The following is a 16,696-nucleotide window of genomic DNA, read 5'->3' on the forward strand; positions in this document are numbered from 1 at the left end:
CATAGACAATTCAAATTTCTCTCTCCCAACTATCGAATTACAAAAAAGAAGTAAATATTTTTTTTTTAAAGGAAAATGAAGATATCCAACTTAATGAGCGAAAGGAATTGTGGGAAGGAATGTGATTGTGAGGTGAAATATCCTAACTACGGGATTTCACAGCCCATTAAAATCCCTCTAGTCTAATGTAGACCCACTTATTAATTGACGTGATCACATGCCATTCTTTTAACGTATCAAGATCCTCTTTTCAAACAAACAAACTCAGGGATTGGTGTAGTTTTTTGGTTTGTCAAACTCTTTTCTTTCTTGAACTGGAAGCAGATCACAAGCCAAACCATCGTACCTTCCAGCTAGGGGTGGCAAATGGGCGGGTTGGGTCATAAATGGGTTGAGTGTGTAATTACCCATTTATCCATTTATGACCCATTTATATATAAATTAATTATCCATTATCCGCTCAACCCATTTAATTAGTAACCCACCCATTTAATTTCAATATTGTTGTTGATTCTCAACCAAAAAAAAAAAAAAAAAAAATTCAATATTGCCGCAAACCCATTAGCGCACATGTTGAAGACTTTTCTAACTCATCATTTAAACTTTCATTTCTCTCCTAACTTTCTTGGAATCCAAACAAAGCTAGTCTCGGCGAAGAAAAGAGTCCCAAGACTCATATGCCTGGTTCTAGAGGAAGAAAATCCAGAGAAGATTATCGGAGATGAGCGATTTCCAAGACTTACAAACCACGCTCATTTTCATAGCATCCTTAGCTCCAAGCTTTCTTAGTATCTGCATCAATATATTCGCCAGTAACTGATCGAACGCCCCTAGTGACGACAACGGTGACAACAAGAAAATTCAGTTACGATCCGACAACGACGACTCAGACCGGTTGGAGACCGATCCCCATACTTTTCTAAGCAGCATCCTTCGACGGTCTAGATTGTTCCTTCAAAACCCTCATTCGTCCCAGTGGTTGTACGGACGACGATAACTTGTTCATCGGAGAAGAAATGGAAGCCATTGACGACGAAGGAATAGTAGCGAAGAGGACGAGTTTGCTAACGTGCGTCGGGAGTGTAGGGAAGTGCAAGTGTTTACATTTGGATTTGGATTTGGATTTTTTGTTTTTGCTTTTTTAATATTTTGTTATTAGTTTGAATGAGTGATTTTCTGATTTTCAAGGTCATCGGTTGTATTCTGTAGTGTATGTTTGGTTGCCGAGAATGTAAATATGTGCTATTTTTGGTTGTGTTTGTTACGAGTCTATTTGAATGATAAGAAAATGTAGGAAATGTCAAAGAGTAGGTGGTAAAGTGTGTTTGATTTTAGAAGGGTTTAGTGGGTTTTTGTGGTTTTATTTAAATTTAAATTTTAGATGGGTTTAGTGGTTATTAGTGGATTTATCCATTTAGACCCATCTAATTAAATAACCAAATGGGTCTTTATCCATTTGACCCAAATATTCAAATGGGTTGGGTTAAGACTTATCTAAATAAGGTGGGTAATGGGCAGGTTTATGGATATGGATAAAAATTGTCAACCCTACTTCTAGCTAAACCGGTCAAACTAAGGGTTTATTTAGAAGTACAGTAAGACTAATAAATAGTACCAAAAAGTGCAATGGGACTTATGAATAATAGCAAAAACAAGCTGAATAGTAAAATATATTGGCAAAAATAATTTTTACCAAACAAACACCCAACCTACTAAAATTAGATTTTTTAATGGGAAAGAGAAAATAAGAAAATTCATTCTACCAAATCAAAACTCCAAAGTAGTTATTTAAATCAAGTGTAAAAATTTTATCAACAATTTTGTGTTTTTTCTCTACTTTATTACAGTCCAGATCGAATAACAAAAATGAATAAAGCTTCAAATTAAAGGTTTATTTGGGATATGTTTATTTTGCAAAAATTAAAAACTTTTTACTAAAAGTACTATAGATAAAGGTAAAAATTAGTTAAAATAGTATAGTGGGACCCATTAATAATACAAAAAAATGCAGTGAAACTAATAAATAGTAACAAAAATAAGTTGAATAGTAAAATAATTTGACAAAATTAATTATGTCAAACGAACACTAAAACAATTTCATAATTTTAATCCTTTGATAATTCGAAGTAAGAGAACAAACTATTTAAATTTTGAATATCTCCCTTAAATACGCTATAACGTGTAAACCAATATCACAATTTTTTTTTAAAAGCCTAGTGAGGAATCAAGAAAGTTCCTTGAGAGATTATTATTATCACCTGAGCTGTTTGTTGCGGGACAAGCGTGTAAATACACAGTCCAGGTGATTTTCTGATTCTCTCTGGTGATTTGACTGTGACATAGCAGATAACAAACCCTCTTAGAATGGGGATATGTGGGTCCCTGTAAACGAAGAGATTCTATCTGGTGGTACCCACTTAGATTGGCTTCAACGAATAGGATCAAAGGGAGCCGTATCTACTTTCACTTTTGTCACGAGGGGCTGTCACGCGGCACTTGCTTGTGGACCTTTGGGGCTTCAGTCCTGTACTGATTGTTGAATCACAAGCCAAACCATCGTGCCTTCCAGCTAAACCGGTGACTTGACTTAGGCCACGATCACTACTATTTATATTCCACACCCACAGCTAAGCAGGAGCACTTCTCCCCCAACTTCCAAGTCCAACAAAGAAAGAAAAACACTCAACAATGGCCAAACTCAGCCTACTACTACCACTACTACTACCTGTACTTCTCACCTTCGTCTCCACTTCTCTCTCTTGTCCTGAACATCAAAAACAAGCCCTTCTCCACTTTAAAGCCTCCATCATCAATGCTACTTCTTCAACAAAAAGCACATTGAATCCGTTAGATTCATGGAATTCCAGCTCCGATTGTTGCCACTGGGATGGGGTCAGTTGTAGTTCTCACTTTGGTTCCAAGACTGTGCTAGCTCTATATTTGGACGGTATCATCCCGTCTTATTCACAGGAGCCAGTGTGGTTGCCTTCCACCATCTTGACACCGCTCTTTCACATTAGAAGCTTGATGCACCTTGACTTGTCCTTCAATTCAATACAAGGAGAATTGCCACGTGATGGCTTTGGCAATTTGACCAAATTAGTTCATCTTGATTTGGGGCTTAATATCTTCGATGGCTCCATTCCCTCTCAACCTTTTCACTTGAGGTATCTTCAATATCTTGATTTGAGTTACAATTCATTCCAGGGAGAATTGCCACGTGATGGCTTTGGCAATTTGACCAAATTAGTTCATCTTGATTTGAGGAGTAATGACTTCAATGGCTCCATTCCCTCTCAACTTTTTCACTTGAGGTATCTTCAATATCTTGATTTGAGTTTCAGTTCATTCCAGGGAGAATTGCCACGTGATGGCTTTGGTAATTTGACCAAATTAGTTCATCTTGATTTGGGTTTTAATGACTTGATCAATGGCTCCATTCCCTCTCAACTTTTTCACTTGAGGTATCTTCAATATCTTTATTTGAGTTCCAATTCATTCCAAGGAGAATTGCCACGTGATGGCTTTGGCAATTTGACCAAATTAGTTCATCTTGATTTGGGTTTTAATATCTTCAATGGCTCCATTCCCTCTCAACTTTTTCACTTGAGGTATCTTCAATATCTTGATTTGAGATCCAATTCATTCAGTGGAAATATCCCGAACAAGATAGGGAACGAAACAGAGTTGCAGACATTGTCTCTTTATAGAAACAATTTCTTCGGTAAAATTCCGTCTTCGATTCTAAATTTGAAGGAATTAGAAACATTGGACTTGAGTGACAATTCATTGTCAATGGAAATTCCTATTGATATTGGCAATCTATCTAACATGACTAAATTGTTCTTGAGCAACAACAAGTTGACAGGTAGAATCCCATCATCCATACTGAAATTAACGAAGTTGGAAATACTTCAATTGGACAATAACACGCTTGTTGGAGAAATTCCATCCGGTTTGTCCAATATCAAGGGCTTGAAGAGTCTTCTGCTTGGAGGCAATCATCTCACTTGGAATAACAATGCAACGATAGAGCCAAAGTTTATGCTATTTGAGTTGTCTTTGAAGTCTTGCAGTCTTGAAGGAGAAATTCCAAACTGGATTTCTACACAGAAGACGCTCGATACTCTAGACTTGAGTGAGAACCAACTAGAAGGAATGTTCCCACAATGGCTTGTTAAAATGGAAGTTAGAATTATAATTTTGTCAGATAACAATCTCACAGGTTCTCTCCCTCCTTTTCTCTTCAACTCTCACAATTTGGTTCTTCTTTCCTTATCTCAGAACAACTTTCATGGAGAACTACCAAGCAACATTGGTAATGCCACTGCACTCAAATTTCTTAGTTTGGATGACAACAATTTTTCGGGGAAGCTTCCGACATCCATCGGCAATATTGATGCACTCTTTTCATTAAGTTTGTCAAACAACAAATTTTCTGGCAACACTTTGCCAGATTTTAGGTCTACCGAGTACCTCCAATTCATTGATTTATCTTCAAATGAATTCTCAGGTGAGATTCCAACAAACTTTTCCCATCATACTAAAATTCTTGCATTGGGCAAAAATAATTTTTCTGGCAATTTGTCTGGAAACCTTATTCATCTTAGCGAGCTTGAATACCTAGACATACATGACAACAAAATTACAGGTGAATTGCCAAACTTTATCTTCCAAATCTCCACTCTTCGTACCCTAAATTTACGAAACAACTCTCTCCTTGGTTCAATCCCTAATTGTATTTACAATCTTACTAATATCCAAATTCTTGATCTTTCATACAATTATCTTGTTGGAGAAATCCCTACAAAGTTTGGAAATCTTGTTGGTATGACTGGGACAACCATCGAATCTTCATATACCGATTATTATTTACCTGATGATAACATCCGGCAAGACAACATTGATGATGTGACTGTGATTTGGAAGAAGTCAAAACAAGATCTATCATTGAGAAGACTCCATATCTACTATTTGTTAGACTTGTCAATGAACCAACTTTCTGGTGAAATTCCAGCTTCCTTAGGCAATTTGAAAGCTCTAAAGCATCTCAACATCTCACACAACAACCTTTATGGGAGGTTACCAACAGGTCTTGGTTGTTTAGAGAACCTAGAGAGTTTGGACTTATCACACAATAATTTATCAGGCTCAATTCCGCAATCACTAGTAAAATTGCAACAACTGACAACTCTGGATGTCAGTAACAACAAACTCACAGGTAAGATTCCAATTGGTAACCAAATGGATACAATGGATGATCCAAGTTCTTATGCCAACAATAGTGGTTTGTGCGGCATGCAAATTCGAGTGTCATGTCTAGAAGATTTGCCACCAACAAAACCACCAAGGGTTGAAAATAAGGAAACATGGTTCTCATGGGAAGGACTGGGAATTGGATACGCAATTGGCTTCTTTGTAACAGTGGGAATTCTATATCTTACTGATAGTTTTGTCCCCACAAAACCTCCAAATTACCGCCGTCAACAAAGAAGGCAAAGAGTATAAATGTCAAGTCTCTTACAAGTTATGCATGCAGTGGTCAAAGATCTAAATCCCAGCATTGTAAAGAGCAGCTAGGTCTGCTCTTTTCTCTAAGATCTCTTTTTTCTTCAATAAGGATAATCTTCCCCCTGCCTTGTTGGCTGCTTGTAAGGATGATTATCCCCTTTTTATTTCCAGTTTTTAAGTAATGCATTGCAGATTATCAAAAAAAAAAAAAAAAAGGCTTTCAATAAATCAAATAGTGACAAGTAGTCATTTATAAGTATAAGCAAGTAAATTGGCTTGTAAGGCTACAATTTATCATATCTGGAGGGATAAAAAAATAAAAGCGTTCTTAATGCTGAAATGAGAGGTGAAGTGGAGTTCATGAAAGGTAGTACTTTTGTAAGAGCTAGATTAGCAACTAAAACTAAGGTTAAGAGCTAGATTAGCAACTAAAACTAAGGTTAAGAGCACTACTCAGTGAAAGATGTTTTGCTGTTAGGATCCCTTCTATGTTTTTTATTTTTAAATTGTTGTTTTATGTCGTACTTTAGTAGCCAGTGAGACTTATTTCTCTTTATATTGGTGTTGTTGCTTTCTAGTTAATTTGATTTCTTTTTAGCAAAAAGTTAACAAATGCCTAAGAATATTGGTTTATGAACTATTTTTATAAAAAAAAAATTATAAAAAAGAAAAAAAATGTAACTAGCTTTTTTGACATTTTTTTTTATATTTTCTTATGAAAGTGGCGGTATTAAAACTTTTTTAAAATAATCTATTAGCAAATACTCTACACCTATTAACAAAATCCTTCTTTTTTGGACAACCTTACTGCTAGTTGATATAGTTTCTATGCGTTTGGCATTCATTACTCCCGTTTCTTCTTCACCATAGCTACAATAGGCTCTCCTTCACAATCTCGCATGATAACATTTTTTTTTAAACGCACAATTATACAATTCCTATTATTTCATATGTTCCAAGCTATAAAAAATAAATTTTAAAATTTAAATGAAGCCAAGCATTTTGAATTGTTTGGTATTAAAAAAAAAAAAAAACTATTTGACTTGTTTGCAATACTGATTACTGGAATTTTGGTTGCTGTATTTGTGTTTTTAAGTTAATTTTAGCGGAGCAAGAATTATTGATCCCATCAGCTCTTTCTTCTTTGCCAATTTACCAATATGTTGGTATAATGATAATGTATTCTTAAGTTTTGGTATAATGATTTCATTTTGTAAATAGGGCCTTGATTTTTTTTTTTTTTTGGGTAAACATTTTGAAAATGCGGTGAGATCCCTAATATTTGCCACTAATTATTTTTTCTTTTTCCTTTTTCGATGCCACTAGTTCAAGCAAATGAAAGTACATATAAAACCAATTTGTTATACCAAAAAGTTTTCAGTTAAGATAAAAAAGAACACGTGGCCAAAACCCATTTGTCCAAACATCTCTCAGGATAAGGAAATGGATATGAACTATGAAGGCCTTGTAAACATGCGATCACCATATGCTATCTGCACTTTTATCTAGCAAATAATATTCCCAAGACGCGACTGAGGCTCGTGACTTGACTTACCCGCGACTGAGCCGCCAAAACAGGGCAAAATTGGGTTTTTGAAATTTTCAGATTTTTTAAACAAAATACTTTCCAAAAACACCTAAAAACACTCAAAAATCTTTTTGTGTTTGAATTAACAAATATTGAGCATGTGAAAACACATTTCATCAAGTACAATCACACAAATGAATATGGCATTTATTGAACATAAACTTGTGTGTTGTGTGTGGATATCAACAATGAGATAGTCCTTAGTCTAATGTGAAGTTTCAATGATCAATTCAATCAAGGCATACACAATTAGCACTAGATCATGTGACCCATCTCAATTATAGAAATATGTATATATGACCTCCCACAAAACTTGATAACACAACTTAGAGCTTTACTTTTGACTCCACTTTTAATCATAACATTTGATCATTTTGATCTTTTGAGGCAATCACCTCTCATTGTGAGAGTGATATTTGATATTTTACTTTAATGAACAAGTCTTTGGCTTTTTGAATAAACATTCTCTTTAATATAAGGTCATTTACCCTTTTTCCTAGTCAAATACTAGAATGTGCGACAGGCTTTTGCAGCTCAATATCTCTTTTCATTTGGAGATTTACATTTGGAGAGCTCTTTCTAGCAAAAACAGAAATAAAGAGTAGGAAGATATATAGACACAAGTCTATGCATGTCTCAAGATCAACATAACCATTCACTAATCATTCATGACAAGTTTGAAGATCTATTTACAACAATCACATAGATTTCAAGATTTTTCCCACAGTGATATGAGTGCAAAGAAACAAGTAATGCTCAAAAATGCACAAAGCCATTAGCGCAAAGGTACAAGGTAAAACAGGTTTTGAGACAAAAGCTCAACAATGTCAATCAAACTTTTTTATTTTCTAATTTTTATGTGATTTTTGGATTTTTGACACTAGAAGAAAAAGATTGATCGAAAACGAAATAAATTAAAAGTATGCACAAGTAGACAAGCAAACCAACCAACAGCAAAAACACCAAGCAAACAAACAAACATCGTCACAAAGTATAGGAAGTATTAATGCATGGACATATTATAATGCTTATGTATGAGTACCCTTTTTCACCCACACGTCACTTGCGTTTGGGGTGATTTCCTTATAGGATTGGGTACGGGAGTTAGGACTTTCAAACCTTCGTGAGAAGCTTTCCAAGCAGTTGGTGAATGCACCAATCATCTTCATCACGTTCATCATTCCGGGATCACCATTCTGATCTCTAGATTGTTCACCAACCCAATCTCTCCTATCATTTCTAGGTCCTCGTGACCTTTGAGGAGTTGCACTATTTTTTGCTCTCAGCTTTTGGCAATTTGGTCGAATATGCCCTTGAAGTCCGCAATGATGACACACATAGGTTGATCTAGGACCTCTTTGTGGTCGTGGACGAGACTTGGCACGAGATTCAGACCTGCCCACATACTGATTGCGGGGATTCAACACCCGTTGGTTCTCCACATTCTTCTTCTCCTCCATCTTGAGCTTCTCAGCAGCAAGGTCAACTACAACTGGATCTTTAGCCTTTACAAACTTCACTTCTTTAGTGACAGTTCCAAATGAGCTACTTCCTCCGGTATATCCCAATCCGGATTTGTCTAAAAAATTCTTTTGAGATTAAATAACATCATCTAGTTTCTTGGTGGTGACCCTCTCTATTTTAGCATTTGCTTGCACAACCTTTTGCTCAAGAAATCTCACTTTTGTGTAAGTTTCGGACAGCTCACCATTCAGTGTTTCTATCTCGCATTTGGCCTCCCTATATCGGATTAGGAGACTTTTGTAATCCTCCTCTGCCTTCTTCATTTTTCTCACAGCAGCCTTGGCCACCCTTGTGTACTCACCCGACTTTTCCAGGAGTGAGTTATAATTCTCTTGAAGATTGGCTGTGCTTTCATCTTCTTCAACATCTGATTCTTCAACAATTCCCAGTGATTCTTCGTCGCTATGTTCTCCAAGGTCTCGTACAAGTAGATTCAACTCATCTGAAGACTCAACATGAGCAATAGTCATAAAAGCTGAATAGTTCCCCTCTCCATCACAGCTTTCTTCAGATTCTGAGTCAGATGAATCCGAGTCACTCAATGTCGTGGCATACACTTTGCCTTTCGATTTCAAATAATTCAGACATTCCTTCTTAAAGTGTCCATGCCCGTTACATTCGAAACAAGTGACACCTTGTATAGGTTGGGATTCTTTTCCATCTTTTCTTTTGAATTCCTTTTTCTCCCTTCCTGAACTTTGGAATTTTCCTTTATCACCAAATTTGCCATTATTTTTGAATTTCAAGAATTTTCTGAAATTTTTAACAAGGTATGCAACATCTTTGTTAACCACATCTTCTCCCGATGAGTCTTGATCTTCCACCTTCTCATTAATGGTCTTAAGAGCAAGAGATTTGCTCTTCCGTTGATTGGGCAACGACATCTCATAAGTCTGAAGAGACCCAACCAGCTCCTGGACTTTGATGTCATCAAGGTCCTTGCTCTCTTCAATTGCTGTCACTTTAGCACGAAAACTTTCCGGCAAAGATCGAAGGATCTTCCTTACAATTTTAGAATCCTCCGTTTTCTCCCCCAAATTGAACTTGCTGACAACCACCTCATTTAGCTTCCCATAGAAAGAGTCAAAGGACACATCCTCACTCATTTTGAGCTCCTCAAACCGAGTGGTCAGCATTTGCAACTTGGTGTCTTTCACTTTCTTCGTACCTTCGTAGGTGGTTTCCAAAATATCCCATGCTTTTTTGGCAACGGTAATGTGAGAAATCCTGTGAAATTCATCTGGAGACACACCACAGAAAATAGCATTGAGTGCTTTACTGTTAGCATTAGATGCAGCAAGTGTTGCCTTATCCCATGTGGATTTGGCTACCTCAGGTCTGGTCCAATCAATCTCAACAGCATCCCAAACAGATTCATCAATAGAACACAGAAAAGCTCTCATGCGAACCTTCCAAAAAGCATAATTACTACCATCAAAATATGGAGGTGCATTTAGGGATTGAGACTGATCCATCTCAAAATGGAGTCAAGGATCACACAATGGTAATGAAACCATTAACAGTGTACCTGCTCTGATACCAATTGAAAGTTCAAATATGTGTATAAACACCCTTGAACGTTTATACCCCCAAATTACAACTTAACCAATTCAAGCATTATGTCAAACAACTAGTGTGCAGAAAATGAACATAAACTATAATATGGAATTGGTAAAACTATCTAAGCCAAATTAAAATCACAACCCACAGCAGATAATAAAAAGGCAAAGATAGAGAGAAAGGAAGATGCAAACACAAAGACAACACGCGATGTATTATCGAAGAGGAAATCGAAGCCCTCGGCGTAAAACCTCTCCGCCGCCCTCCAAGCGGTCAACAATCCACTAGAAAATATAGTTGGGATACATGGACAGCAATAGACCCTCCAAGCCTAATCTACCCAGTGCACCTAAGCCCTCCAAGCTTCTTGCTCCAACGAGGTTGCGCCGAATCTTTTTCTTTTCTAACTTCCCGGATTCCGCTACTAAACCGTAGCATCAACCAATGAAGATTGGTTCCTTCCTAACTGCTTCCCAGAAATCCAAACAGCTCTCTCACAGTGATGATTATGGTGAGAACAAGGTTTGGTAAAATGCCTCTCAAGGATTTGACAATGGAAAGGAAGAGAGTTGAGGAATTTGAAGAGACTCTAATGTATAGATTGTTGGTGAATCAATCTTGTTTTTCTTTAGGGTTTCTCTCTCAAAATTCTCTTAGGAAGCTCTCTTACATTTGTGGGTAAAAGGGGTATTTATACTGGAGTGGGAGAGGAATGTGAAACGTCAGGTTTTACAAAACAGGGGTGGCTCGCGGCTTGACTAAGTCGCGAGATCCAGTCGCGAGATAACCGTACGGCCAATTGTCTTGTTTTGTCCTGTAGTGCTCCATCTAGCATGACTGTTCACCTTCCAGCATGCTTGGCACGTGTGCTGCGTCTGGTGGCTTGCAGCCGCGAGTCACCCGCGAGGCCAAGCCGCGAGTCTCTGTTTTCTTGCACACACTTGAGCAAACTTCACTCTATCTCACTTACTACCCTTACATCAAACCCACCTAAATACAGGGTTACTAAATGCTGAAATACAAGCAAATTTGGCACAGAATAAAACCAATTAGATGGTTGAATAAATTCAACCTTACAATATTCAGAAGTATTATTCAGTTTTTCTTTGTTTTATTTCCATTATTATTGTGTATTGCACTAACATACATTAATGTAACCTCAAAACAAAAATACAACATTACATTGTTTCCAACATTACATTCTTGCACACACTTGAGCAAACTTCACTCTATCTCACTTACTACCCTTACATCAAACTCACCTAAATACAGGGTTACTAAATGATGAAATACAAGCAAATTTGGCACGGAATAAAGCCAATTAGATGGTTCAATAAATTCAACCTTACAATATTCAGAAGTATTATTCAGTTTTTCTTTGTTTTATTTCCATTATTATTGTGTATTGCACTAACATACATTAATGTAACCTCAAAACAAAAATACAACATTACATTGTTTAGGAAGGTGATGTGATATATTTTGTAGTTTTAGATTATGGTAATGTTAGAGGAAAAAAAAAAAAAAAAACTAGAAACCTTAATGTTATATCATTGTAATGTGCATCACATTAAGAGCACGTCATAGCGAACCAACACCCCCTTAATAGTTGTATTTTTATCAACAAAGAAAAGGAAATATAAATGAAGATATTTTTCTTTGTTAAGAGTCTTGTAATTCAACTAGTCGATACTTTTTAATGTTTCCAACCGAAACCATTTGAATTTTGGGGGGGGGGGGGGGGGGGGGAAGTTTACTCTCCTCTATTCTCTCTCCCTCTCTCTTAATCGAAACGGACCATTTAAATCCCTCTTTCCTAATTATCGAATTACAAAAAAAAGTAGATTTTTTTTTTTCAAAAAAGAAAAAGGAAAAAAGATGAAGATATCAAACTTAATGGGCTTAAGGAGCCCAGGCCAGGCGGGAAGGAATGTGATTATGTGGTGATATATCAACCTACAATCCATTCCCATTCGTGGAAGGATTTCGTCAAAACCTTTATTTACTATGGAGGTGACTGCATTGGCCTTTCACTGCAAGTCAAATCAAACACGTTTACGTGGGTTTCAATTAATTCAATTGGTAAGTTTTTGACAGTTGAATAAAAGATTTAAGGTTCAATATCCGCTTACACAAAAAACCATTTGGGGTCTAGGTCTAATGATAAAGAACTATCATTAGGAGCAGATGTTATAAATGGAAACTTTCTAAAAAAATCAATCAAGCTTCTCCTTATTTAATTTTTTTTTTTAATTAAATTTTCTGAATCACGTTTCTCTTTTTAAAATTAAAGGAAGTCAGCCACCACTCACAACGTGAAATTGGACTAGACGTTCATCACCATGGTCAGTAATCAGTGTTGCACCCATTAACTTCTTCGTGAACCTTCTTCCCATTAACTTTATTTGACTAGACGTTCATCACCATGGTCAGTAATCAGTGTTGCACACAGCAGCGCACTCCTCCCCCAACCCAGCCAATCCAATCCAAGCCCAACAAAGGACAAAGAAACACAAGAATCACGAGTCATAAAATTCAGCCTACTAGTACAACTCATGACTCATGAGGTCTGCGAATACGGTTTTAAATTTTTTTTTTTTTTTTTTTTTAAGTGCAGTAGTGGCTTTCTTGGTAGAGGACATACTGTTCTTTTCAAACAAAGCAAACTCAGGGATTGGTGTAGTTTTTTGGTTTGTCAAACACGCTTCTCTCTGGAACTGGAAATAGATCGGAAGCCAAACCATCGTGCCTTCTAGCCTAACCGGTGACTTGTCTTGACTTAGGCCACGATCACTGCTACTTTTATTCCACACCCACAGCTAAGCTAGACCACTCCTCCCCCAACTTCATTTTTTTTTTCTATTTATTATAAGCATCCAATTCCAAGTCCAACAAAGAAGAAAAAAAAAACCAACAATGGCCAAACTGAGCCCACTACTACTTCTACTAATACTTGGACTTGTCATCTTCTTCACCCCTACTCTCTCTTGTCCTGAATATCAAAAAGAAGCCCTTCTCAACTTTAAAGCCTCCATCATCAATGCTACTTCTTCAACAGAAAACACATTATTAAATCGGTTACCATCATGGAGTTCGAGCTCAGATTGTTGCAACTGGGACAGGGTCAGTTGTAGTTCTAGCTTTAGTTCTAGGACTGTGATTGCTCTATATTTGGAGGACCTCATCTTGCAGAAGGATCCCATGGTTTTGACATCCACCATCTTGACACCGCTCTTTCGTATTAAAAGCTTGACGTATCTTGACTTGTACCACAATCGAATACAAGGAGAATTGCCAGGTGACGGCTTTGCCAACCTCACCAAATTAACTTATCTTGATTTGACTGGCAATGACTTCATCGGCTCCATTCCCTCTAAACTTTTTAACTTGAGGTATCTCCAATATCTTAATATGCGTTATAATTCATTCCATGGAAATATCCCTGAGGAGATAGGGAATTTGACAAAGTTGCAAGAATTGTGTCTTCAAGACAACAATTTCTTTGATGAAATTCCCTCTTCAATTCAGAATTTGAAGGAATTGAAAGTATTGCACTTGAGTCACAATTCATTATCCATGGAAATTCCTATTGATATTGGCAATCTATCTAACATAGTCAACTTGTGCTTGACAGACAACAAGCTCACGGGTATAATCCCATCATCCATACAGAAATTGACAAACTTGGAAACACTTCAATTGGAAAACAACTTACTCATTGGAGAAATTCCATCCGGGATTTTCAATATCACAGGGTTGGAGACTCTTTTTCTAGGAGGAAATAATCTCACTTGGAATAACAAAGCAAAGATTGTTCCAAAGTTTGCGTTATCTGTCTTGTCTATGAAGTCTTGTGGTCTTAAAGGAAAGATTCCATACTGGATTTCTATGCATAAGACTCTGGAATTTCTGGACTTGAGTGATAACCAGTTAGAAGGAATGTTACCACACTGGCTTGTTGAAATGAAGATGCAATATATAATTATGTCAGATAACAATCTTACTGGTTCACTCCCACCTGGCCTCTTTGACTATTCAAATTTAGTTCTTCTTTGCCTGTCCCGAAACAATTTTCATCGAGAACTGCCAAACAATATAGGTAATGCAAATTCAATCATGGCTCTTATGTTGGATGGAAACAATTTTTCAGGGAAGGTTCCTGAATCCATCAACAACATTAGTTACCTCGTTTTATTAGATTTGTCAAATAACAAATTTTCTGGCAACACTTTGTCAAATTTTTGGTATTCAAGCCCTGAAATCATTGATTTTTCTTCAAATGAATTCTCTGGTGAAATTCGAACTAACTTTTTTGATAAAACTAGAATTCTTGCATTGGGCAAAAATAAGTTTTCTGGCAACTTGTCGAGAACTCTTACTAATATGAGGAAGCTTGAATACCTAGACATCCATGACAACAAAATCACAGGCGAATTACCAGATTTTATCTGCCAAATCTCCACCCTTCAAATCCTAAATTTAGGAAACAACTCCCTCCACGGTTCAAACCTTGATTGTATTTCCAATCTTACTAGCCTCCGAATTCTTGATCTCTCAAGCAACCATCTTGTTGGAGAAATCCCTGCAAAGTTTGGAAACCTGACTGGTATGATTGAAACACCTGATGTATTTTCGTACTTTCTTGATATTGGAATTAATGGTATTAATGGTTTCATCCTAGATACCAAGATTCATGATTTGATTGTGAATTGGAAGAAGTCAAAACAAGGTCTATCATTCGATAACCTCAAGCTCTATTCTTTGTTAGACTTGTCAATGAATCAACTTTCTGGTGAAATTCCAGCTTCATTAGGAAGTTTGAATGCTCTAAAGCTTCTCAACATCTCATTTAACAACCTCTACGGGAGGTTACCAACAAGTCTTGGTTATTTAGAGAACCTAGAGAGTTTGGACTTATCACACAACAATTTATCAGGCTCAATTCCACAATCACTAGCAAAATTACAACAGCTGACTATTTTGGATGTCAGTAACAACAAGCTTTCAGGTAAAATTCCTGTTGGTAGCCAAATGGATACAATGGATGATCCAAGTTCTTATGCCAATAACAGTGAGTTATGCGGAATGCAAATTCAAGTGCCATGTCCAGAAGACTTGTCACCAACAAAACCACCAAGAGTTGAAAATAAGGAAACATGGTTCTCATGGGAAGGAGTGGGAATTGGATATGTAATTGGCTTCTTTGTAACAGTGGGAATTCTATATCTTACTAATAGTTTTGTCCCTACAAAACCTCCAAATTACCGCCATCAACAAAGAAGGTGAAGGGTATAAGTGTCAAGTCTCTTACAAGTTATGCATGCAGTGGTCAAAGATCTAAATCCCAGCAATGTAAAGGCTTTCAATCAAGCAAATCATTACAAGTAGTCATTCATAAGTATCAGCAAGTAAGTTGGCTTGCAAGACTACAATTTATCATATATGGAGGGATAAAAAAAATAAAAGCGTTCTCAATGCTGAAATGAGAGGTAAAGTGGAGTTTATGAAAGCTATTACTTCTGTAAGAGCTAGATGAGCAGCTAAAACTAAGGCATCGTACAGTGAAGCATGTTTTGCTGTTAGGATCCCTTCAATGTTTTTATTATTAAATTGTTGTTTTATGTTGTAGTTTAGTAGAGAGTGAGGCTTATTTCTCTTTATATTGGTGTTGTTGCTTTCTGGTTAATTTGATTTCTTTTTGGCGAAAAGTTAACGAATGTCTAAGGATATTGGTTTAGGAACTTTTTTTAAAAAAAAAAACTATAAAAAGGAAAAAAATGTAACTAACTTTTTTGACATTTTTTTTTAAAATTTTCTTATGAAAATAGTATTAGAATTTTTTTTAAATAGTCTATTAACAAATACTTTAAGAACACCCATTAACAAGCCTTTTTTTTTATTATCTATGTGTATGTGAGTGCTCTAAGGATTGAAAAGAAAATCTTCAAATCTAATGGATTAAAATAGAACTTAACCTAAATTTTAAGGACAAAAATATATTGTTTCAGCAACAAAAAAAAAAAAAAAAAAAAAAAAAAATATGGACAAAATATATTGTATTGTCAAAAAATATGTTTGGTCCTTAAATTTATCACATGTGATGTGTGAATTGTAAAAAAATTGAAAATTTCTATGTGGTTTTGCAAGATATCACTAGTCACTGCAAAGCAACTACCTGTTACCTATGACCGATGTAGCCTAATAACGCATGGGCTGGTATCAGTTTTGATGATTTATATAGCAGTCACTTACTGATGTGCACCTGCTTTAGCTTGGCCCATGGTTGAAAGGCTATGGAAGTTCAATTTTTGAACTTGGGCCGTGTCAGGCCCAAGTCCCATATATTCTATTTGAAAATTCTTGGTTCCATCAAAGTGCATTTTGGAAAAAAACTTAAAGTTGTAATTAAGAATATGGTTATGGAATGGAAACTCAAGCATGTAAAAATCATGTAGTAAATTTTTTTTATAGAAGAAAATTATTTAGTACTCTTCTCTCGTATAGTAGTGAATC

At 36.2% G+C, this 16,696-nt stretch overlaps 2 protein-coding genes across 7 annotated transcripts in view; both read left to right on the plus strand.

Annotated features, from left to right (window-relative positions):
- LOC126717299 (receptor-like protein 46) overlaps window positions 1-16,696 on the plus strand; it is a 171,877-nt gene that overhangs the window by 131,160 nt on the left and 24,021 nt on the right. For 2 of the 6 annotated variants that reach the window (XM_050418872.1, XM_050418834.1), the window contains one exon: window positions 3,168-5,693. The exons of 1 other annotated variant lie outside the window; for it this stretch is intronic. In XM_050418872.1, the coding sequence (XP_050274829.1) occupies window positions 3,168-5,508 (2,341 nt within the window). In that variant the 3' untranslated portion in view covers window positions 5,509-5,693. Of the gene's footprint in view, window positions 1-2,594; window positions 5,694-16,696 lie in introns of those variants that run through there. 3 more of the 6 variants (XM_050418844.1, XM_050418862.1, XM_050418853.1) reach the window with 3 other exon arrangements.
- On the plus strand, window positions 13,100-15,469 carry LOC126725106 (receptor-like protein 46). The gene has a single exon (XM_050429978.1). The coding sequence runs from the start codon at window positions 13,100-13,102 to the stop codon at window positions 15,467-15,469; it is 2,370 nt and encodes a 789-aa protein (XP_050285935.1).

This window comes from Quercus robur, chromosome 1 (assembly GCF_932294415.1).
Source record: "Quercus robur chromosome 1, dhQueRobu3.1, whole genome shotgun sequence".
NCBI lineage: Eukaryota > Viridiplantae > Streptophyta > Magnoliopsida > Fagales > Fagaceae > Quercus > Quercus robur.